The sequence below is a fragment of the Nerophis ophidion genome, linkage group LG08, assembly GCF_033978795.1.
Source record: "Nerophis ophidion isolate RoL-2023_Sa linkage group LG08, RoL_Noph_v1.0, whole genome shotgun sequence".
Lineage (NCBI taxonomy): Eukaryota > Metazoa > Chordata > Actinopteri > Syngnathiformes > Syngnathidae > Nerophis > Nerophis ophidion.
This window is the reverse complement of record NC_084618.1, coordinates 1,959,330-1,984,951: the sequence shown is the minus strand read 5'-3', so window position 1 is coordinate 1,984,951 and position 25,622 is coordinate 1,959,330. Positions and strand designations below refer to the sequence as shown.

At 40.9% G+C, this 25,622-nt stretch overlaps 1 protein-coding gene across 3 annotated transcripts; it reads left to right on the top strand.

Annotated features, from left to right (window-relative positions):
- Positions 1 to 25,622, top strand: sfxn2 (sideroflexin 2). Of its 3 annotated transcripts, none has more exons than XR_009807720.1 (13): positions 1 to 156; positions 6,920 to 7,121; positions 7,194 to 7,364; positions 14,325 to 14,423; positions 14,491 to 14,566; positions 14,644 to 14,729; positions 20,090 to 20,150; positions 20,239 to 20,305; positions 20,362 to 20,411; positions 20,501 to 20,550; positions 20,641 to 20,688; positions 25,011 to 25,170; positions 25,266 to 25,622. XR_009807720.1 is itself a non-coding variant. In XM_061907457.1 (13 exons), exons 3-13 carry the CDS (start codon positions 6,964 to 6,966, stop codon positions 25,108 to 25,110), a joined length of 966 nt encoding a protein of 321 aa, XP_061763441.1. In that variant the 5' UTR covers positions 82 to 156; positions 513 to 562; positions 6,920 to 6,963; the 3' UTR covers positions 25,111 to 25,622. The 3 variants fall into 3 exon arrangements, 2 of the variants coding, with proteins under 2 accessions (XP_061763439.1, XP_061763441.1); XM_061907457.1 differs by adding an exon at positions 513 to 562 and having other exon boundaries at positions 82 to 156; positions 25,011 to 25,622; XM_061907455.1 differs by having other exon boundaries at positions 25,011 to 25,622.

Here is a 25,622-nt window from a genome sequence, read left to right as displayed (position 1 = left end):
GGGCGGGCTTTAGGAGCGATTCGACTTCCGCATCAGTCGCCCCCCGGCACCTCATTGGCGGAGAGCTTGCCACGTGCACATGACTACTACTGCCACACGAGCACGTTTGATTAGCTTCCAGCTTCTCCTCACAGGCGGCGGACGACCCACGTAAAGGTGAGCTTTATGTCCTTAATTGTTCCAGTAAGTGCTAATGTCCACATGTTTGTGGGTGTTTTTTCTTTTCCGCGTCGCTACGGGCTCGAAGAGGCAGCGCGGTCAGGTAACGCGAAACACGAAGTTGCGTCACTGCACTGACATAGTTTGTATTTCACAGCAACTCCATTCACACAATCTAACCACACGGGAGTCTGCAAACACTGTTAAACGCATGTTAATCAGGATGAAGGCTGCAAAAGAGTATTTGGTGCACAGTGGAGTTAAGCAGATGTTCTCTGGCCTGTAAAGCCAGTTTGTCCAGCCTCTGTTGCACACTTTCTGTGAGCTGTCACTTATCTTTCCCTCTTTAACAGATATAAAGGCTGACCATTTTCTGAAATCCCCCAAAAAAGGCCGGGACTAGGTGAACATTTGCCAATGATACTTGAACTTGCTTTATAAATAATATATTTATTTAAATAAAGCATTTTTTCCTCCTCTGTTGACAGCATAAGAAAATAAGTCACATTCACCGTTTTAGAAAAAGCACAGAGGTAGCAATATTCAAAATAACCTCTTTTCATCAATCAATCATCAATCAATGTTTATTTATATAGCCCCAAATCACAAATGTCTCAAAGGACTGCACAAATCATTACGACTACAACATCCTCGGAAGAACCCACAAAAGGGCAAGGAAAACTCACACCCAGTGGGCAGGGAGAATTCACATTCAGTGGGACGCCAGTGACAATGCTGACTATGAGAAACCTTGGAGAGGACCTCAGATGTGGGCAACCCCCCCCCCCTCTAGGGGACCGAAAGCAATGGATGTCGAGCGGGTCTAACATGATACTGTGAAAGTTCAATCCATAGTGGCTCAAAGACAGCAGTGAGAGTCCCGTCCACAGGAAACCATCTCAAGCGGATCAGCAGCGTAGAGATATATAATATAATTGATATAATATACACATAAATAATGCCTCAAAACAGGTGAATTATATTTAAACAAAAAACAGCTAACAGCCCATTCTTTAAAATGTCTCTTCTCAGTCTAGTGGACCATTCTTATGTAAAAAAAAATATAAATAATGCCTCAAAACATTTGAAAGAAAAATAGATGTTCTCAGAGAATACACCATAGGTCAGGGGTCGGGAACCTTTTTGGCTGAGAGAGCCATACAAGCCAAAGTGTTGAAAAAGTATTTCCGTGAGAGCCGTATAATATTTTTTTCAAGACTAAATGCGTGCATTTTTAAGGAAGACCAACATTTTTAGCGTATAGTAAGTCTCTCATTCTTTTTAATAACATTGTTATTCTGAAGCTAACCAACAATAAATAAAATACTTCTTACCATTAATGCGACTTCTTGAACAGGTGGGGTAGGAACCGGATGGATGGATGAAAATGCATGAGGATGTTTTATATTTTGAACGTTATTTTTGACACTGATTACCAGCGGAATTATTCATTACTTGTAGTGTTAAGCAATATCAGTTAAGATTTATCTGAGAGCCAGATGCAGTCATCAAAAGAGCCACATCTGGCTCTAGAGCCATAGGTTCCCTACCCCTGGACTAGGAGAATATTTGCCAATGATACTTGAACTTGCTTTATAAATAATATATTTATTTAATTAAAGCAGTTTTTTATCCTCTGTTGACAGTATAACAAAATAAGTCAAACTTATATTATGTAACATTCACAGTTATAGAAAAAGCACAGAGGTAGCAATATTCAAAATAACCTCTTGTATATAAATAATGCCTCAAAACAGGTTAATGATATTTAAACAAAAAACAGCTAACAGCCCATTCTTTAAAATGTCTCTTGTCAGTCTAGTGGACTATTCTAATGTAAAAAAATAGAAATAATGCCTCAAAACATTTGAAACAAAAACAGATGTTCTCAGAGAATACACCATAGGTGAAGGGTATTTCACAAATCAGTTAAAACATAGGTGTCAAACTCTGGCCCGTGGGCCAAATTTGGTCCGCCGTGTAATTTTATTTGGCCCTTGGAGAAATATCAAATTAACATTAGAGCTGGCCCGCCGGTGTTATACAGCGGCACAGCTGCTGTATAACACGGCATGCACCGATTTCCTGAGAGACTCGAATTTCAGTGCCCCTCCCGAAAATCTCCCGGTGCAACCATTCTCCCGAATTCCACCCGGACAACAATATTGGGGGTGTGCCTTAAAGACACTGCCTTTAGCGTCCCCTACAACCTGTCGTCAAGTCCGTGTTCCCTCCTCACAAACAGCGTGCCGGCCCAGTCACATAATATATGTGGCTTCTACACACATGTAAGTAAATGCAAGGTGTACTTGATCAACGGCATACAGGTCTCACTGAGGGTGGCCGTATAAACAACTTTAACACTGTTACAAATATGCGCCACACTGTGAACCCACACCAAACAAGAATGACCAACACATTTTGGGGGAACATCTGCACCGTAACACAACAGAACAAATACCCAGAAACCCTTGCAGCACTAACTCTTCCGGACTTCTACAATATACACCCCCCCCTCACACCCCCTCTCAGGGGCGACCGAAAGCAATGGATGTCGAGCTGGTCTAACATGATATTGTAAGAAAAGCTGCTTTTGCATAATATTACAAAACAAAAGGCCGGATAATGTCTCACCTTATACACACACCATAATAATACTCGTATGTTTAATGCGCCGACAATCCATCAAGCGGTGCGGCTTCATAGCTTACCAAAGTCGTACTAAAACATTTTTGAGCGCCAGGTGTAGTGTTCTGTATTTTCAATGGATCTTATAAAATGTTGGTGTTTACTTATAAATGGTAAATGAGTAATATTGCCATCATAGTGCAGTCTACACAAAGCTCTTATGTTTGACTGCCATCTACTGGCCACACTTATCATTACGCCATGGTTAAATGTACACACATTCACAGGAGACTAATTCAACTTCCTGACCGATGCAATAGTTTGCTGATGCAGCAATTAGGCATGCCAACAACTTTTTATGCATCCATGTGTTCTTCCAAGTACATTTTTGCAGGCCTTTGCACATCTTACTTAAATCCACAGGCTCCCTTTCCTCTGCTGATGACCTACATTCTGCAGAAGGAATGGCCTGTAGGCCCTATCACTTCCAGGCATGTTAGTAAAACTCAGCGTTATGTCACGCCTTAGATACAGGCCTTCTGGCTCTTGCAGGGTTCACATTGAAAGCAAACAAGAACCAGAACAAACCAGGCCGGGTCACGCATTCTCCTCTGAAACCTTGCGAAAACAGCCACTGATAATATTCAACGAGGCATGTGAATAATTAGTGGTGGACGATGCTGTTCCTTTCCACCAGGAGTTGGTCAATGATTTCTAGTGCAGGATTGTCTACTGGGGGGAGCTTGTTTAGGATTTAGTGACAAAGTGTAAAACTCTGATTTTATTGTGGCCTAAAACACTTCTGCACCATAAATATAATAGAAATATAGAGTAGTACTGTTTTGTATTTAATAGTGATGAGTAAATGATAGGGGTGTAACGGTACGTGTATTTGTATTGAACCGTTTCGGTTCGGTACGGGGGTGTACCGAAAGTGTTTCTAAGTTAAAGTCTTAACAATAGGGGTGTAACGGTACGTGTATTCGTATCGAGCCGTTTCGGTACGGGGGTTTTGGTTCGGCACGCGGGCGTACCGAACAAGTTCGGAAGCAGAAGTCTTCACAAGCTGCTCTGCTTTCTGCCTCTGTCTCTGCCTCTGTCTCTGCCTCATTGTCCCGCCCACACAACCATCTGATTGGTTACATACAAAGCCAATCAGCAGTGCGTATTCAGACTTCAGAACGATGTAGTCAATGCTTTAGCGTCGAGCAGATATTCATCTAGCAGTGGAGGAGCGGACTATACCCAAATTATACTAAACACTTCCCAGTCACAACTATTACTAACATCACTATGAGCCCGTTGACCTTCTAGAAACTTAAACTGCAGCTCAGCTGGCTCGCAGTATAGGCTTGATATGAAGGCTAATTAGCTTTTAGCGTAACGTTAGCTCATTTTTCTCTGTGTGTGTGTGTGTGTGTGTGTGTGTGTGTGTGTGTGTGTGTGTGTGTGTGTGTGTGTGTGTGTGTGTGTGTGTGTGTGTGTGTGTGTGTGTGTGTGTGTGTGTGTGTGTGTGTGTGTGTGTGTGTGCGTGCGTGCGTGCGTGCGTGCGTGCGTGCGTGCGTGCGTGCGTGCGTGCGTGTTTTAGGGGCAGCAAAGCCCTGTCTGTGTTATTTCATTGAACTCAATTGTGTTTAGGGATGAATAGTCTCTCCTATTGCAATTGTACTATTTTTCAGCTATAGTTACATGAATCACTAGTAATTTAGCAGCCTAGTTTTGAATAGCAGGGTCCCTGCTATCACATGTTGATAAAAATACAACACTTACATAATAAAAGTCAACTACAGGCTTCCCGAATGCTGTAATAAATTAAGCATGATGAGTTGACATCAAACAGTTTCAATGGAAACTGTTTAATGTTAAACTTTTTATATGTAGAAGAAAGGTTTTGTCATTTTATTTAATCCGTGCAACAACTTGAGGCAGTTTAATGTGGATTAACGTGGGCAGAATTATTATAATGTTCCAATGTTAAAAGGATAAAGCCATTGTTTACAAATTTGGTAAATAAATAACCCAAAAATGTATATTTTGTTGCTTTCTTACTGTACCGAAAATGAACCGAACCGTGACCTCTAAACCGAGGTACGTACCGAACCGAAATTTTTATGTACCGTTACACCCCTAGTAAATGATACCTCGAAGAGTGTATGGCACACTCACTAGCTGTATTGCCTGCACTGATACTGTGTCGGTGTTTCATAATTGTCATGGGCTGGATTATAAAAGCCATTACATTAGCATTGCAAATAAACTAATAGTTAGCAAATATACTTTTTTTTTTAAAGAATAGCTGCGCAGAAAGCACAACTGATCATTGTGCTTCAACCCCACACTGCAAAAACAGAAATCCAAGTAAGATTAAATATCTCGAATAAGGGTGCTATTTGCTTATTTTCTGTCTGATAAAATAATTCTTCTCACTAAGCAGTTTTTATGTAAGTGTTTTACTTGTTTTAAGGGTTTTGGTCCTAAATGATCTCAGTAAGATATTACAGCTTGTTGCTGAGATTTGATGACCTATATTGAGTAGAAACATGCTTGAAACTGGAATATCAACTGTTGCAAAGCTGTGTCATTAACACTCGCAAGTATAAACTACTTTTTTAAAGTAATTATTTCTTACTTAAATAAAGCATGAAGCAAAAAAATCAGCACATATTATGAAATGAATTATATTTATGTAGCACTTTTTCTCCAGTGACTCAAAGCGCTTTACATAGTGAAAGCCAATATCAAAGTTCCATTTAAAGCCGTGTGGGTGGCACTGAGAGCAGGTGGGTCAAGTGTCTTGCCCAAGGACACAACGGCAGTGACTAGGATGGCGGAAGCGGGGATCGAACCTGGAACCAACCAACCTATACCGCCCCATTATGTCAAGATAATGGCACTAGCATTTACTTAATTTAAGAATATTTTTCAACATATTGACCAAAAGGTCTCTTTTTTTTCTACCAAGAAAAGTGCACTGCCTATTAGTGAGAATATACTTTTTTAAGGTATTTTTGGGTTCATTGTGGTTAGCTAATTTTACTTGTTTGGGAAAGTCTTGACAAGCCAAATTTTCTTGTTCTATTGGCAGATAACCTTGCTTAGTTCAAATAAAATACTCCTATTTTTTTCTTGTTTTTGAACACTGACTTTTTGCAGTGCACCTGTGAAGTGAAAAGCATTTCAGGTGACTACCTCTTGAAGCTCATGGAGAGAATGCCAAGAGTGTGCAAAGCAGTAATCACAGCAAAGGGTGGCTATTTTGAAGGAAGTAGAATATAAAAAATGCTTTCAGTCATTTCACCTTTTTTCTGTTAAGTACATAACTCCAGATGTGTTCATTCATACTTTTGGTGCCTTCAGTGACAATCTACAATGTAAATAGTCATGAAAACACAGTGAAGGAGGTGTGTGCAAACTTTTGCCAAACTTGAGACTTCCGATTTCGGGAGGTGAGGGTCGGGGGCGGGGGGCGGGGCGTGGTTAAGAGGAGAGGAGTATTTTACAGCTAGAATTCACCAAGTCAAGTATTTCATATATATATATATATATATATATATATATATATATATATATATATATATAAGAAATACTTGAATTTCAGTGTTTATTTATTTACACATATATACACACATAACACCAATTTACTCATTGTTGAGTTAAGGGTTGAATTGTCCATCCTTGTTCTATTATTCTCTGTCACTATTTTTCTAACCACGTTGAACATACTCTCTGATGATTCATTGCTGTGTGGCTTTACGGTAGACGAAAACGTGACTGCTGTTGTTGTGTGTTGTTACCGCGCTGGGAGGATGTTAATGGAACTGCCTAACAATAAACCCACAAAAGAAACCACGAACTTGCCCTCGATCATTCTACAGTTATAACGTCATTGGGCATACGCGCTGTTTATATTGTGGGAAAGCGGACGTGAAAACAGGCTGTCCTCACTCAGGTCCGTATGGAGCTGGAGGGGGGCGTGGCGTCCAGCTCCGCCTGAATTTCGGAAGATTTTCGTGAGAAAATTTTTCCCTGGAGGTTTTCGGGAGAGGTGCTGAATTTCGGGAGTCTCCCGGAAAATCCGTGAGGGTTGGCAAGTATGCGTCTGACCCATAACTAATAACTGCCTGTTCTTCAGGTCTGCAAGACCAGCCGCCTTGGATTAGCCCGCCAGGAACCGCCATGGCGCTGACCTCCACGTTCGACATCGACGCACCGCGATGGGACCAGTCCACATTCACGGGCCGGCTGAAGCACTTCTTCAACATCACCGACTGGCGGACGGCGCTCCTGCCGGACTCTCGCCTGGACGAGGCCAAAGCCTTAGTGGAGAGCTGCAGGTAAGACCGGGAGCTGGCGTGCGCAGTGTGATCTCGTGCGTGCTGCGTTCAAGTGCACCTTCCACCTTTCAGGGCAGGCTCCGTCCCGCCGGGCACCACGGAGGAGCAGCTCCACTACGCCAAGAAGCTCTATGACTCCGCCTTCCACCCCGACACGGGGGACCGCATGAACCTCATCGGACGTATGTCCTTTCAGGTGCCAGGAGGCATGGCCATCACGGGCGCCATGCTCCAGTTCTACAGGTACTTCAAAGAGAGTCTCTCATCAGTGACCCAAATGTCCCCAAAAAATATATCATGTATTGCATTTGAGTTGTCAACAGTATTAAAGATGTCTGATAATACCGGCAGGCCGATAAATGCATTCAAATGTAATATCGGGAATCATCTATCGGTTTCAAAAAGTAAAATGTATGACTTTTTAAAACGCCGTTTTGTACACGGACGTAGGGAGAAGTACAGAGTCCCAATAAACCTTAAAGTCTCTGCCTTTGCGTGCCGGCCCAGTCACATCAATCAATCAATCAATTAATCAATCAATCAATTAATCAATCAATTAATCAATCAATCAATCAATCAATCAATCAATCAATCAATGTTTACTGATATAGCCCTAAATATTTATGGCTTTTCACACACACATTACAGCCGTTACAGTACATGTAACAGCTAGATAAAGATAAAGAGTAGATCCAGCAGAAAATATACATTATAAACAAAGAGAGGTAGCTAACACTTTGAAACATGTTTCAATAAAGTAGTGAATCTGTGCATGGGTTCGTTTTTTTGTTTTTTATGGTACTGAAAATTGTAAAAATGTAGTTATCGACTACTGAAATTCTGGTATTGTGACAACCTTATTGTTGAAAACCGTATTTTTTATTTCCTATTCTGCGTTATGTGTTTTATGTTGCACGATTGCACCAAGAAAAACTCTTAGTTTGTGAACCCGTTCTCAAACAATGGCAAAAAAAAACGATTCTGATTGTGATTATTGCATATAATGTTCATAATCAACACAAAACATCGATCCAAAGGCACTTAGCCTGATCCATGATCAATAAAATACCGTATTTCCTTGAATTTCCGCCGGGTATATAGTATGCGCCTGCCTAGAATTACTGCCGGGTCAAACTCGTTTTGCAAAATAATTAGCGCATGCTTAGCATTACCGCCGAGTCAATGTCGTTTCGCCAAATAATTAGCATATTCCTAGAATTTCCACTGGGTCAAACTCGTCACGTCACGAGTGACACTTACCCTGTCATCATTTTCAAAATGGAGGAGACTGATTTCAATCATTTGAAATCGCATAAAGGGAAGAAGATTAAGAGCTATTCAGTAGGATTTAAGGTCCAAGCTATTGAATATGCTAAAAAGAACAGTAAGCAGCTATGTTTTATTAATATACCGTAGCTGCGTGTGTCAAATATGAGTCATTAAATGACTCCCACCTCCTGGTGGTAGAGGGCGCTAGTGATCCTTCTTGCGACTACTCGGCTGCAGAAGAAGTGACAACAAGCAGCAAGAGTGAGCAGCGATCGTTTGCTTGCACTTTTAACATGGAGGATTACATATCTAAAATAAAACAGTTTTCTAAACTGGACTTTCAATCGAAGCAGGAGGTAATAAAGGAAGATCTCCATCGAGACAAAGAGACTTTTAAAACTGAAGAAAGATAAGGAAGACTTCTATAAACAAGTTATCGATGCTTTTGATCAGAAGGAGCTGCGCATGGACTTCATTTATAAGTAAAGGTAAGACCTAGGGGTGGGCAAATTAATGCGTTAATTATGAGTTAACTCATCAATCTATTAACGCCGACAATTATTTTATCGCACATTTGCGTATGTTGTTTACATGCTTTTATTTTGTTAACGCCTTTTCTTAACAAGATGGCGTCGCCCGGCGTGGAGGGGCTCTTGGTAAAGATGGAACATTTGGCAAAAATACCGGACAATTCTGTAAATTTCATGGCTGGCTTACAGCGTGGTCACTCCGGGATCACTTACGACCGCCAGACAATTCTGGATGTGGATAGATCGGGCCGTTTTGGACTGAATGAGGCGTGCTTGCTAGAGCGGCTAGCTAGCATGGGGATACTTTGCCGGCTACATCCAGCGGCCTGTGAAGCAGCGGAGTATATGTGTTGTCTGTCTATTTATGAATAATGCAGACCAGGAGTGTTGGCTGACTTCTTAACGTTTACTTTCAGAGCGTGCATATCACAACATACAAGATGCCGTCATGGCGACACAACCTATACATGCTCCTCACTCCTGTTGCATGCTGGGTAGGGTAGTTCTCATAACATCACAATATAGTACCATGTATATGATGCCTTCAGTTTATCAAAGCACCAAGCAAACAATCGGAAAATTCCCATCATATCAATTCCTAGATATGGTCATAATTATTTTAAGTGCACTACGCAGAATAAACACAACATTATTAATATTGCTACTACGGATAATTTGATCAAAACTTCCCTAAAACAGCCCACTACCTATAATATAGGTTTTTTAAACATAAGATCCCTGATAAAAAAAATGTTTCTGCTGTTACCTCAGCAATTGCCTGTTCAGATGTTATGATTGTGGCTCAGAGATTTGTATGTAGATTATATTTATTTTCCATAACAAACAGGATAACTTAAATACCCTGGCAGTGGCAATAAGCTTAAATGTTTGTATTTACATTTTTGGAGTTGATTTTCATCAAATATGCTATTTAACTGCTACTGTTTAACAAGGACTGATTTAAATTGTGTTTGCACAACAAATGTTTTGGCGCTTTTGTTCATGTGGGAGAATATTCCAATAAAGGTGCACTACACACTACTTTTGTATTCATTATTGGGCTTTGTGTATACAATGCAGTTAATCGCGATTAATCAGAGAAAAGTGCGATTAACTTCGATTAAAATTTTTAATCGTTGCCCAGCCCTAGTAAGACCATAATAACGTTTTTTTAATTAAATGTGCTTTTCATGATGGTATCCTTACATCACACTCAAATGTAAAAGCGCAGGCCTAAATTTACCGAATGCCTTTGGTAAGCGCCGAAGTGAGAAGAGCTTTTAAATTAATTAGCGCCCTGGCGGCAATTCAAGGAAACTCTGTAGACTAAATCTTGAACAATTTGACCCCTTTTGTTTTGTTAAAGGCCTCCTGAAATGAGATGTTCTTATTTAAACGGGGATAGCAGGTCCATTCTATGTGTCATACTTCATCATTTTGCCATATTGCCATATTTTTGCTGAAAGGATTTAGTAGAGAACATAGACGATAAAGTTGGCAACTTTTGATCGCTAATAAAAAAGCCTTGCCTGTACCGGAAGTAGCAGACGATGTGCGCGTGACGTCACAGGTTGTGGAGCTCCTCACATCTGAACATTGTTTATAATCATGGCCACCAGCAGCTAGAGCTATTCGGACCGAGAAAGCGACAATTTCCTTATTAATTTTGAGCGAGAATGAAAGATTCGTGGATGAAGACGTTTAGAGAGTAAAGTACTAGAAAGGGAAAAAAAAAAAAAAGACGATTGCAGCTGGAGTGATTCAGATGTTATTAGACACATTTACTAGGATAATTCTGGAAAATCCCTTATGTGCCTATTGTGTTACTAGTGTTTTAGTGAGATTAAATAGTACCTGAAAGTCAGAGGGGTGTGGCCACGGGTGTGTTGACGCCAGAGTCTGAGGGAAGTCACGGCAGCTGCAGCAGGACGGAAGCTCCGCTGATGTCTCCGGAAAGAGGCGACTTATTACCACAATTTTCTCACCGAAAGCTGCCGGTTGACATGTGGTCGGGATCCATGTTCGCTTGACCGTTCTGATCCATAGTAAAGCTTCACCTTCGGGAATTTTAAACAAGGAAACACCGGCTGTGTTGTGTGGCTAAAGGCTAAAAGCTTCCCACCTACATCTTTCTTTTTTGACTCCTCCATTATTAATTGGACAAATTGCAAAAGATTCAGCAACACAGATGTCCAGAATACTGTGTAATTATGCGATGAAAGCAGACTACTTATAGCTGGGATCGGGCTGGAAAATAATGTCCGATACAACCTGAGACATCAAATGCACGCGTCATCATACCGCGACGTTTTCATCACGACACTTCGCGAGAAATTTAAAATTGCAATTTATAAACTAAAGCGGGCGTATTGGCATGTGTTGCAATGTTAATATTTCATCATTGATATATAAACTATCAGACTGCGTGGTCGCTAGTAGTGGCTTTCAGTAGGCCTTTAATCCTGCTTTGTATGTTTTTAGACAGTAAAGAAATGAAACCTCACATTGACACCAGTTTTAATTTTGACAGCAAAATTTGATTTAGTTTTAGTCATAGTCTTTTGACTAAAATGTAATTTAGTTTTAGTCATAATTTTGTTATTTAAATTGTTTTAGTTTTAGTCTAGTTTTAGTTGACAAAATATCATAAGATTATAGTCGACGAAAACTACAGTAGATTTAGTCGACTAATATGTAAACTTTCCCTTCAATTTCTGAAAGTCAAAGCAAAACAGCGGAAAAGTCACCGATACAAGTCGTATTTTGATGAAAATTATGTTTCAAATTTAGTATTTCACGAGTAAGCCGTGTAATAAACGGGATAACGTGGAATGAGTTGTATGTTGTGGAAAATGCTTACCTGGGTGCGGATTTCGGGGTGATTGGACCTTAAATGTCGCTTCAAGTTTGTTGTGTTTTCCCCTTGTAATCCTGGTGCTGCATTTCTTACACTGCGTCTTGTTATCTTTGACGTCAAATATAACATTTCCCCATATGTCCTCTCTCCTCTTCCTCCCCGGCGTTGACATGCTGTCTTCTGCAGCGCATTCCCGGGTCAGTCTCAAACGCAAACTACGTTTACGTAACTCTGATTGGTTCTCTTCCCAACTCCTCCCGCCTCTCCCTAACGATCTCGTCTCTTGCAGACATTTTCGTCCCGTTTTTTATTCGTTGACGAATATGTCAATGCACCTCGTCATGGTCCTAGTCCACATAAATTATTTTTTATTTAGTTATTGTCTCGTTTTAGTCAGGAAAAAAAAGGTCGTCGAAAATTTTTCGTCAACAAAATTAAAGGGGAACATTATCACAATTTCAAAAGGGTTAAAAACAATAAAAATCAGTTCCCAGTGGCTTGTTGTATTTTTTGAAGTTTTTTTCAAAATGTTACCGGTCTCGGAATATCCCTAAATAAAGCTTTAAAGTGCCTTATTTTCGCTCTCTGCGAAGACACTATCCATTTCCCTGTGACGTCATACAGTGCTGCCAATGTAAACAAACAATGGGAATACCACAGCAAGATATAGTGACATTAGCTCGGATTCAAACTCGGATTTCAGCGACTTAAGCGGTTCAACAGATTACGCATGTATTGAAACAGATGGTTGGAGTATGAAAATATTGAAAAAGAAACTCAAACTATTGACGCTATTCATAGCCATAGCATGGCCGAATAGCTGCGTTAGCATTGCCGGTCAAATGTGCGGACCAAACGATCAGGACTTTCACATCTTTTGACACAGGAGCAACTTAAATCCGTCGATTGGTAAGTGTTTGTTTCGCATTAAATGTGGGTGGAAGGAAACGTAATATAGTTGCAAATGCATCTACAGGTTATCCATACATCTCTGTGCCATGTCTGCTTTAGCACCGCCGGTAAGTAGCATGTTAGCAACGATTAGCGTAGCATGTTAGCATCGATTAGCTGGCAGTCAACATCAACAAAACTCACCTTTGTGATTTCGTTGACTATCGTTGCAAATGCATCTGCAGGTTATCCATACATCTCTGTGCCATGTCTGTCTTAGCATCGCCTGTAAAATGTGGAGACACTCTGGCACATTCAATGGGGGTCTGGCGGCAGATTTCTTGCCAGTGGTGCAACTTGAATCCCTCCCTGTTAGTGTTGTTACATCCTCCGACAACACACCCACCAGGCATGATGTCTCCAAGGTTCCAAAAAATAGTCCAAAAAACGGGAAATAACAGAGCTGAGACCCGGTGTTTGTAATGTGTTGAAAATGAAAATGGTGGGTGTGTTACCTCGGCGACGTCACATCCTGATGTCATCGCCTCCAGCGCGATAAACAGAAAGGCGTTTAATTCGCCAAAATTCACCCATTTAGAGTTCGGAAATCGGTTAAAAAAATAGATGGTCTTTTTTCTGCACCATCAAGGTATATATTGACGCTTACTTAGGTCTGATGATAATGTTCCCCTTTAAGGAAATAAATCCTTGAAGACAGAGAGCGTGTTGCTAGGTCATTTGAGGGAAGCAGTTGGTGCTGGTCTGCACCATACTGAGGCGGGATGAATCCATAACACCAACCAAGAATGTTCAAAATAATGTATTCATGAAAATATGGAGAAACTGCCGATGGTCTTGGAGATACCGTAGAAGTCCACTCTCCAAGGTACAAGCTCTAAATTAATATTACAAGACTTCATAAAACTGCTGTAGTTGTTTGTACTACTTCACCATCAAACCCACAATCGGCAGCTCGTCCATATTTTCGTGGATAAATGTCCGTCATTTAGATAATGTTTTTAAAAAATTCTTGCCTGGTGCGGTCGGCTCATTCTGCTTCAGTATGGTGCGGCCCAAGCAGGGCCACACTCAAACTGCGTCACCCAGTAAGCGTTCGCCCCCGTCAGCCGCCGTAAAACCGGTAAATGTCCGTGTTCTGTTATGTTGACCTGTTCCGCAAGTATCGGAGGAAGTCCTGGTGCAGGACGTAAAAGCGGCTCTCGTTGTACTGCCCCCTGTAGTACATCCTGGGCCTAAAAAGAAGGAATTGATACGTTATTACTGAAAATATTATACAAACCCCGTTTCCATATGAGTTGGGAAATTGTGTTAGATGTAAATATAAACAAAATACAATGATTTGCAAATCCTTTTCAAGCCATACTCAGTTGAATATGCTACAAAGACAACATATTTGATGTTCAAACTCATAAACTATTTTTTTTGGGCAAATAATAATTAACTTAGAATTTCATGGCTGCAACACGTGCCAAAGTAGTTGGGAAAGGGCATGTTCACCACTGTGTTACATCACCTTTTCTTTTAACAACACTCAATAAGCGTTTGGTAATGTTCCCCTTTAACAGCGATCGACACAAATGCTACTTGGTAGTAAACTTTGTGCCAGACATGTCTTGGACGGTCTTGTCTTTCCAGGACGGTCCCCGCGGTGGTGTTCTGGCAGTGGGTCAATCAGTCCTTCAACGCGCTGGTCAACTACACCAACCGCAACGCCGCTTCAAGCATCACCCCCAAGTAAGAGCCTCGCTTCCGTCACATCTGTCATCATCACCGTGGTGAAAGCGATTGTTGTGCGTCTCAGGCAGATCGGCGTGGCCTACGTCACGGCGACCAGCACGGCTTTGGCTACGGCGGTGGGGCTCAACCTCTACACGAAGGTACCGCCACTCGCTTTAAGCTGCCGCCGTGCGACCTTCATCTGTACATGGCGCCAATGTTTTGCTCCCTCCCGCAGAGAGCGCCCCCTCTGGTCGCACGATGGGTCCCTTTCGCGGCCGTGGCGGCGGCCAACTGTGTCAACATTCCCATGATGAGGCAACAGTGAGTCCCACTCCACAACATTGGCATCCTATTTCCTTGTGTGCGCTCAAGATGCTAAAAACAACGTGTGCTAGCGAGCTGAACAAACTGTGTTACCCACAGAACTGCAATGTATCCCATTTATCCAGGAAGAGCATGCAAAGCAAAACAATTGTGTGTAGAAATTAGGGTTGTACCGGTACTAGTACAGCAGGGGTGTCCACAGTGCGGCCCGGGGGTTATTTTTTACAGGCCAAACGGCACATATTAAGAATACAATTGGAAAAATAATTAAAAACATAAAAAGTGGTATAAAAGAGCCAACAGGTGAAATGTAACAAGAAATTGTTGCAATGCTTACTCTTATAACACAAAGCTGCCATGTAGGCTGTTTCTTTCTTTATAAAATAATAATGAATCAAAATTAATGTCATTTTGAATTATTGACCTATTCAAAGCTGCGATTACGTCACATTAAAGGCCTACTGAAATGAGATGTTCTTATTTAAACGGGGATAGCAGGTCCATTCTATGTGTCATACTTCATCATTTCCCCATATCGACATATTTTTACTGAAAGGATTTAGTAGAGAACATCGACAGTAAAGTTTGCAACTTTTGGTCGCTAATAAAAAAGCCTTGCCTGTACCGGAAGTAGCAGACGATGTGCGCGTGATGTCACGGGTTGTGGAGCTCCTCACATCTGAACATTGTTTACAATCATGGCCACCAGCAGCAAGAGCTATTCAGACCGAGAAAGCGACAATTTCCCCATTAATTTGAGCGAGGATGAAAGATTTGTGGATAAGGAAAGTTAGAGTGAAGCACAAAAAAAAAGAAAAAGTGACGGCTCCAGGCGGCGACAGTGGGATGTAATTAGACACATTTAGTAAAGGCGATAAAGTTCGCAACTTTTGGTCGCTAATAAAAAAGCCTTGCCTTTACCGGAAGTAGCAGACGATGTGTGCGTGACGTCACGGGTTGTGGAGCTCCTCACATCCACACATTGTTTATAATGTGAGCCTCCAGCAGCAAGAGCTATTCAGACCGAGAAAGCGACAATTTCCCCATTAATTTGAGCGAGGATGAAAGATTTGTGGATGAGGAAAGTTAGAGTGAAGCACAAAAAAAAAAGAAAAAGTGACGGCTCCAGGCGGCGGCAGTGGGATGTAATTAGACACATTTACTAAAGGCGATAAAGTTCTCAACTTTTGGTCGCTAATAAAAAAGCCTTGCCTGTACCGGAAGTAGCAGACGATGTGTGCGTGACGTCACGGGTTGTGGAGCTCCTCACATCCACACATTGTTTATAATGTGAGCCTCCAGCAGCAAGAGCTAGTCGGACCGAGAAAGCGACAATTTCCCCATTAATTTGAGCGAGGATGAAAGATTTGTGGATAAGGAAAGTTAGAGTAAAGCACAAAAAAAAAAGAAAAAGCGACGACTCCAGGCGGCGGCAGTGGCATGTAATTAGACACATTTACTAAGATAATTTTGGAAGATCCGTTATCTGCTTATTGTTTTAATAGTGTTTTAGTGAGATTGTAAAAACATACCTGAAAGTCGGATGGCTGCTGTTGAACGCCAGTGTCTCTGAGAGAAGCCAATGGAGGAGCCAAGATCACAGCTGCCTTTTTGACAGCTGCAGGAGGAAGTCGCGAAATCCACTGAAGTCTCCGGTAAGAGCTGACTTAATATTACAATTTTCCCATCCAAAACCTTGCTGGTTAACGTAGAAAACATGTTCGCTTGACCGCTCTGTGTTAAACAACAAACAAAGAAACACCGGCTGTGTCTCGGTGCTAAAGGCAGCTGCAATCCACCGCTCTCCACCAACAGCATTCTTCTTTGACGTCTCCATTATTAATTGAACAAATTGCAAAAGATTCAGCAACACAGATGTCCAAATTACTGTGTAATTATGCGATGAAAAGAGACTACTTTCAGCCGTGTGTGGTGCTGGGCTAATATGTCCCTTTCAACCCGAGACGTCACAAACACGCGTCATCATACGCGACGTTTTCAACAAGAAACTCCGCTGTAAATTTAAAACTGCAATTTAGTAAACTAAAGCGGCCGTATTGTCATGTGTTGCAATGTTAATATTTCATCATTGATATATAAACTATCAGACTGCGTGGTCGCTAGTAGTGGCTTTCAGTAGGCCTTTAAATATTCCACTTCGAAATATTTTTGGGGGAAAATATTGCATATTTTGTGTTTCGCCATATAAAAAACTGAGCTGTTTTTTTTTTTTTTTTTAAAAGAAGGGCCTAAAACAAACAAAACATAAACAACAATAAAACTTAAAATTATATCTGAAGTTGATCTCGAGATTATTGTGCTAAAAGTAAACAGTAAAAACAATGTATTTATTTTTTAACACTTTAATGAGCAGGAGACTTTTGGATCCCCAATTATATAAGTGTGATTTGTTTTTAAGTGTCATTGCTCAAAAAATAATAATGAATCAAAATCCCAAATGAAAGCTCCAATTATTATATATTCTCAAATATTCCACCTACGAAGTTATTGGGTGAAAATATTTCATATTTTGTAGGGGTGTAACGGTACACAAAAATTTCGGTTCGGTACGTACCTCGGTTTAGAGGTCACGCTTCGGTTCATTTTCGGCACAGTAAGAAAACAACAAAATATACATTTTTGGGTTATTTATTTACCAAATTTGTAAACAATGGCTTTATCCTTTTAACATTGGGAACATTATAATAATTCTGCCCACTTTAATCCACATTAAACTGCCTCAAATTGTTGCACAGATTAAATAAAATGACAAAACCTTTCTTCTACATATAAAAAGTGCAACATTAAACAGTTTCAAGTCAACTCATCATGCTTAATTTATTACAGCATTTGGGAAGCCTATAGTTGACTTTTATTATGCACACACACACACACACACACACACACACACACACACACACAGCAAAATGAGCTAACGTAATGCTAAAAGCTAATTAGCCTTCACCTCGACTGAGCGAGCTGAGCTGCAGTTTAAGTTTCTAGAAGGTCAGCGGGCTCATAGTGATATTTGTGATAGTTGTGACTGGGAAGTGTTTTTTATCATTTGGGGAGTGTACGATGTCCGCTGCTCACCTGCTAAACACAGATCTGCTCATCTCGACAGCGGAGCACTGACTCTATGCTTTCTGAATACGCACTGCTGATTGGCTTTGTATGTAACCAATCAGATGGTTGTGTGGGCGGGACAATGCTGGGTGCTCACTGCTCAGACAGAGGCAGAAAGCAGAGCAGCTTGTTAAGACTTCAGTTTACAAACTCGTTCGATACACCCTCGTACCGAACCGAAAACCCCTTACCGAAACGGTTCAATACAAATACACGTACCGTTACACCCCTAATATTTTGTGTTTTTTAAATTTTTTTCCCTAATGTTGATCTAGAGATTTAAAACTTGAATAATAATAAAAATAATACTACTGAATTGAGGTGAGGGGAGCAGTGAGCAGCCACAGTGGCCACGCCCGGGAATAATTTTTGGTGATTTAACCCCCAATTCCAAGCCTTGATGCCGAGTGCCAAGCAGGGAGGTAATGGCTCCCATTTTTATAGTCTTTGGTATGACTCGGCCGGGGTTTGAACTCACAACCTACCCATCTCAGGGCGGACACTCTAACCACTAGACTACTGAGCAGGTATATCATTTATTCATAAAAATATAGCATGTTGAATATTAGTATGTTAAAGCACATTCATGTGAATATATTTTTGTCCATAACATAGGTTGTTACAAACCCTGTTTCCATATGAGTTGGGAAATGGTGTTAGATGTAAATATAAACAGAATACAATGATTTGCAAATCCTTTTCAAGCCATATTCAGTTGAATATGCTACAAAGACAACATATTTGATTTTTTTTGTTGCAAATAATCATTAACTTTAGAATTTGATGCCAGCAACACGTGACAAAGAAGTTGGGAAAGGTGGCAATAAACACTGATAAAGTTGAGGAATGCTCATCAAACACTTATTTGGAACATCCCACAGGTGTACAGGCTAATTGGGAACAGGTGGGTGCCATGATTGGCTATAAAAACAGCTTCCCAGTCTTTCACAAGAAAGGATGGGGCGAGGTACACCCCTTTGTCCACAACTGCGTGAGCAAATAGTCAAACAGTTTAAGAACAACCTTTCTCAAAGTGACATTGCAAGAAATTTTGGGATTTCAACATCTACGCTCCATAATATCATCAAAAGGTTCAGAGAATCTGGAGAAATCACTCCACGTAAGCGGCATGGCCGGAAACCAACATTGAATGACCGTGACCTTCCATCCCTCCCTGTATCAAAGACCGACATCAAACTCTAAAGGATATCACCACATGGGCTCAGGAACACTTCAGAAAACCACTGTCACTAAATACAGTTGGTCGCTACATCTGTAAGTGCAAGTTAAAGCTCTACTATGCAAAGCGAAAGCCATTTATCAACAACATCCAGAAACGCCACTGGCTTCTCTGGGCCCGAGATCATCTAAGATGGACTGATGCAAAGTGGAAAAGTGTTCTGTGGTCTGACGAGTTCACATTTCAAATTGTTTTTGGAAATATTCGACATTGTGTCATCCGGACCAAAGGGGAATCGAACCATCCAAACTGTTATCGACGCAAAGTGTAAAAGCCAGCATGTGTGATGGTATGGGGGTGCATTAGTGCCCAAGGCATGGGTAACTTACACATCTGTGAAGGCACCATTAATGCTAAAAGGTACATACAGCTTTTGGAACAACATATGCTGCCATCAAAGCGCCATCTTTTTCATGGACGCCCCTGCTTATTTCAGCAAGACAATGCCAAGCCACATTCAGCACGTGTTACAACAGCGTGGCTTCGTAAAAAAATAGTGCGGGTACTTTCCTGGCCTGCCTGCAGTCCAGACCTGTCTCCCATGGAAAATGTGTGGTGCATTATGAAGCATAAAATAGGACAGTGGAGACCCCGGACTGTTGAAGGACTGAAGCTCTACATAAAACAAGAATGGGAAAGAATTCCAATTTTTAAAGCTTTAACAATTAGTTTCCTCAGTTCCCAAACGTTTATTGAGTGTTAAAAGAAAAGGTGATGTAACACAGTGGTGAACATGCCCTTTCCCAACTACTTTGGCACGTGTTGCAGCCATAACATTCTAAGTTAATTATTTTAAAAAAAGAAAAACGTTTTCGAGTTTGAACATCAGATATTTTGTCTTTGTAGTGCATTCAATTGAATATGGGTTGAAAATTATTTGCAAATCATTGTATTCTGTTTATATTTACATCTAACACAATTTGGAAACGGGGTTTGTACTTCAATATAGACGAAGGAATAATGCTGTAATTCTGGTTCTTGTTTTCTTCAGGGAAATCCTCAACGGCATCGCTGTCACCGATGAAAATGGGAACAAACTCGGCCACTCAAAAGTGAGGCCTTTTTATTTTATTGTATTTTTGCATGTATTTAGTTCCCTGCTAGTACTACTTCTCAGGAGTGTTTGTCTCACCTGTGCAGAAGGCGGCGGTGAAAGGCATCACCCAGGTGGTCATCTCCAGGATCACCATGGCCGCACCAGGAATGAGTATGTCTAGAACATTTGAAAAACTTCTTATTAATGGCTGTATTTATCTTTTGCAGTCATCCTCCCCATCATTATGCAGAGGCTGGAGAAATACAAATTCATGCAGGTTAGCTCCCCCCCCTTTCCTTTTTTTTTTTTTTTTTTTTGCTGCCTTGCTGAGAAAGCTCCAATAAAAACATTGTTTTCTTTTGACAGAGAATCACGTATCTCCACGGGCCCATTCAAGTGATGATGGTGGGCGTCTTGTAAGTACAACATCTGGCGTGATGAGAGGATTTTATTGTGGAAGTCTCAGGGATAAACACAACTTTCAACTCTTTTTTTTTTTCCAACAGTTTGGTCTTCATGGTGCCGGCAGCCTGCTCTTTGTTCCCACAGAAATGGTAACTATTACTTTTTTTTATTGTGGTTGTCAATAATAACACCTTAACTCGGCGGAATAGCTCGGTTGGTAGAGTGTCTGTGCCAGCAACTTGAGGGTTGCAGGTTCGATTCCCGCTTCCGCCATCCTAGTCACTGCCGTTGTGTCCTTGGGCAAGACACTTGACCCACCTGCTCCCACTGCTTCAAATGTAACTTAGATATTGGGTGTCACTATGTAAAGCGCTTTGAGTCACTAGAGAAAAGCGCTATATAAATATAATTCACTTCACTTCAACTCGTGTGCTTAACACAAAAAACTCTGGCATTTATCATGTACAGTAAATATTTAATCACAAAATGCATTTTTACCGTGCGTGCCTTTTTTCTCTTTGCTGTTTGGGCTTATTGGACCCTAATTAGAATAAAAACTAAGCATCATCTTTTTATATGATGTGGGGCGGTATAGCTCGGTTGGTAGAGTGGCCGTGCCAGCAACTTGAGGGTTGCAGGTTCAATTCCCGCTTCCGCCATCCTAGTCACTGCCGTTGTGTCCTTGGGCAAGACACTTTACCCACCTGCTCCCAGTGCCACCCACACTGGTTTAAATGTAACTTAGATATTGGGTTTCACTATGTAAAGCGCTTTGAGTCACTAGAGAAAAGCGCTATATAAATATAATTCACTTCACAAATAATTCACACTACACAAACGTGTACTTCATGTTTAGTGACATGCTAATTCTTATGTTTACCCCAAGTTCCATTGTATGTTGTACTCTTCTGACACCACCAGATGGCAGTATAAGTGTCCACATAAGTGGCCATAAGACCCCAATTCAGTAGTGTACACAATTTTGGAAAAAAGAGCTAAAAGGTGCTGTCCACGCATGTGGCCACTAGGCCTTTAGAGCAGGGGTCACCAACCTTTTTGAAACCAAGAGCTACTTCTTGGGTACTGATTAATGCCAAGGGCTACCAGTTTGATACACACTTAAATAAATTGCCAGAAATAGCCAATTTGCTCAATTTACCTTTAATAAACAAATCTATATATATATATTTTAAAAAATGGGTATTTCTGTCTGTCATTCCGTCGTACATTTTTTTTCCTTTTACGTAAGGTTTTTTGTAGAGAATAAATAATGAAAAACACACTTAATTGAATGGTTTAAAAGAGGAGAAAACACGAAAAAAATGAAAATACAATTTTGAAACATAGTTTATCTTCAATTTCGACTCTTTAAAATTTAAAATTCAACTGAAAAAAATGAATAGAAAAACTAGCTAATTCGAATCTTTTTTGAAAAAAATAATTTATGGAACATCATTAGTCATTTTTCCTGATTAAGATTAATTTTAGAATTTTGATGACATGTTTTAAATAGTTTAAAATCCAATCAGCACTTTGTTAGAATATATAACAAATTGGACCAAGCTATATTTCTAACAAAGACAAATCATTATTTCTTCTAGATTTTCCAGAACAAAAATTTTAAAAGAAATTCAAAAGACTTTGAAATAAGATTTAAATTTGATTCTACCGATTTTCTAGATTTGCCAGAATATTTTTTTTTAATTTTAATCACAAGTTTGAAGAAATATTTCACAAATATTTTTCGTCGAAAAAACAGAAGATAAAATGAAGAATTAAATTAAAGTTTATTTATTATTCTTTACAATAAAAAAAATAAATGTACTTGATAATTGATTTAAGTTGTCAGGAAAGAAGAGGAATGACAGACAGAAATACGCATTTTTTTCTATATATAGATGTATTTATTAAAGGTAAATTGAGCAAATTGGTTATTTCTGGCAATTTATTGAAGTGTGTATCAAACTGGTAGCCCTTGGCATGAATCAGTAGCCAAGAAGTAGCTCTTGCTTTCAAAAAGGTTGCTGACCCCTGGTCTACAGGCTCTTCTCACTCTTTCCTGTATCAACTTGTAACAGACTTAAAACAAGCGCACCTTCTTACACGCGTCACAAACTGTCGCATGAGAGGTAGCAGCATGGGTAACATTAGCTGTGATGCTAGGGGAGTGGTGCGAGTGGTAATACGAGAGAGAGAAGGTGCCAATCTGCTAACAAATGAAGGAAGAATGAATTCCTAGAAAAAACTGCAGGGCGTCCATTGTCTGGCGGTGGTTTGGCTTCAAGCGGGAAGATGTCGAACAGGCATGCTTGCAAAGCATGTAGCACCTACTGCTAAATTGTAGCATCATTTGAAAAGTCCCCCGCTAGAGAATGAAGAGTGCTTGAAACTCCGCATGTCAACATCTCTGTTCAGTGGCACACCGACAAAATGGCGATGCAACAATTTCCAGAAACAAAATAGTCAAGAACAGAAGGAGATAACGTCCGCAGGAAGCTACCACATAGCGAAGGACATACACTATTTGATTTCCTGTTACGCAGCTCATTTTTATTTGACACTTATTGAAATATCTTGTGTGACATCATGCACAAAAGTGCACTTTGTTTGTTTTAAACTATTGTTGTGGCGTTCTGTACAAAAAGTGCACTTTAATTTAGTTTTGTTTTGATATGTCATCTTAGTGACATCATGCACAAAAGTGCACTCATAGCTTGTTTTAAAACGTCTCTGACAATCTTGCACTTTCTGTGTTGGAAATGACATGAATGTTTGTTCCGCTGTTTTAGTTGTGATTTCCCTCTCTGCATGAAAGTTGAAAATGAGCAAATATTACTGCAGTGTGTCCCTGACAGTTTGACTATGTTTTAGTTTTGTCCTCTGCATTTGTCTTTGTTTCCTGTCAGCGCTCTTATTTTGTTGGTTTCCTGTTTTTTCCCTGAGTGCTGTGTCTCCTGAGCTGCAGCTGATTGGCACCTGGCCACACCTGGTGTCAATCAGCCCGCTCCTATTTAGACCCGTTTTCTCCTCCAGTCTGTGCTGGATTATTGTCATGTATTGTGGCTCCTGTCGTGTCATGCAGCGTTGCGTTAAGCTATATTTGGTAGCGGTTTGTAGCTTACTGTCTTTTATTCCCTGCTTCCAAGTTTGTTTTTCCATAGCCCAGTTTGTTATCCACCTCGTGCGGGCTTTTTGTTGCACCCTTTGTTTGGTTTTGTTTTCGTCCATCCATTTTCTACCGCTTATTCCCTTTTGGGGTCGCAGAGGGCGCTGGGGCCTATCTCAGCTACAATCGGGCAGAAGGCGGGGTACACCCTGGACAAGTCGCCAACTCATCGCAGGTTTTGGTTTCGTGTTAAAGATTAAATCATGTTTTCTCACTCAATGCCTGCCTCCTTCTCTGCATCTTGGGGTTCGTCGCAAACTAACTCTGACAGAGTAAGCTACAAACCGCTACCAAATATATCTTACTGCAACTCTGCACGACACGACAGGAGCCACAATACATGACAATAATCCAGCACAGACTGGAGGAGAAAACAAGTCTAAATAGGAGCGGGCTGATTGACACCAGGTTTGGCCAGGTGCCAATCAGCCGCAGCTGAGGGGACACATCACTCAGGGAGAAAGACAGGAAACCAACAAAATAAGAGCGCTGACAGGAAACACTACACACACAGAGGAAACAAAGACAAATGCAGAGGAAATAACTAAAACATAGTCAAACTGTCAGGGACAAGCCTGAGAGTTTGAAGAAGAATGTTTGAATGTAGACACATAGGATCATCACGATACACGATATATATCAAGATATATATCGTGTATCGTGATATGGCTTCAAAACATCAAGATATTAATAAAAGGCCAGCTCTAAGCTACAGGGTTCAAAGCGTGGGGAAAAAGTAAATAAATGATAAATGGGTTGTACTTGGGGATAGGTTGATTGGCAACACTAAATGGTCCCTAGTGTGTGAATGTTGTCTGTCTATCTGTGTTGGCCCTGCGATGAGGTGGCGACTTGTCCAGGGTGTACCCCGCCTTCCGCCCAATTGTAGCTGAGATAGGCGCCAGTGCCCCCCGCTACCCCAAAAGGGAACAAGCGGTCGAAAATGGATGGATGGATGGGTTGTACTTGTATAGTGCTTTTCTACCTTCAAGGTACTCAAAGCGCTTTGACACTACTTCCACATTCACACACACATTCACACACTGATGGAGGGAGCTGACATGCAAGGCACTAACCAGCACCCATCAGGAGCAAGGGTGAAGTGTCTTGCTCAGGACACAACGGACGTGACGAGGTTGGTACTAGGTGGGGTTTGAACCAGGGACCCTCGGGTTGCGCACATCCACTCTACCACTGCGCCACGCCGTCCTTAGTAGCGGGTTATAGTCAGGAAAACATGATAAATTGTTCTCCAACACCAATTAAAGCCTGACCACGTTGCTCTTCCTTCTTCCCCCCTTCCAGCTCCATCGCCGTGTCCAAACTAGAGCCGGAACTGCGTGCCGCCATCCTGTCCAAGCACGGCGACGCCGTACAAAGTGTGTACTTCAACAAAGGTCTCTGAGGCCCCAGCAGGACTGAACTTACACTTATTGTGATTATCTTTCAAAGAGGTGCTTCAATGGTACGTTTTTTTAATCCCCTTATCATTCTTAAAATGAATTATTCCTGTTTTCTTTTGTTTTTGCTCTCTTCACAAACCAAACGATCTCTTCTCAGGAACTTTCACTACTTTGCCTCAACACCAGACTCCGTTAAACCCAGACTAAAATATGTTTTCAGACCTTTTTCTTTTTCTTTTTCTATAAGTGTTAGGTGCCTTTGACAATGACGAGGCTGCTGGGAAAGTCCCAAACTGACCTCTATGCATGGATCAAGTGCAGCCAAGAGTGCACAATACTCACTATTATGGGAGCAATAGTGACAAAAAAGGGGGAGGATGACACCTGGAGGTGAATTGATTGTGGGTTTGGTTTGTTTTTTGCATGATTCATCTTAAAGATGGCCTCATGATAGTGAAATCAGACCATAATCCTCAGAATAAGATGAAATAAATGACAAATACTTGAAATACAA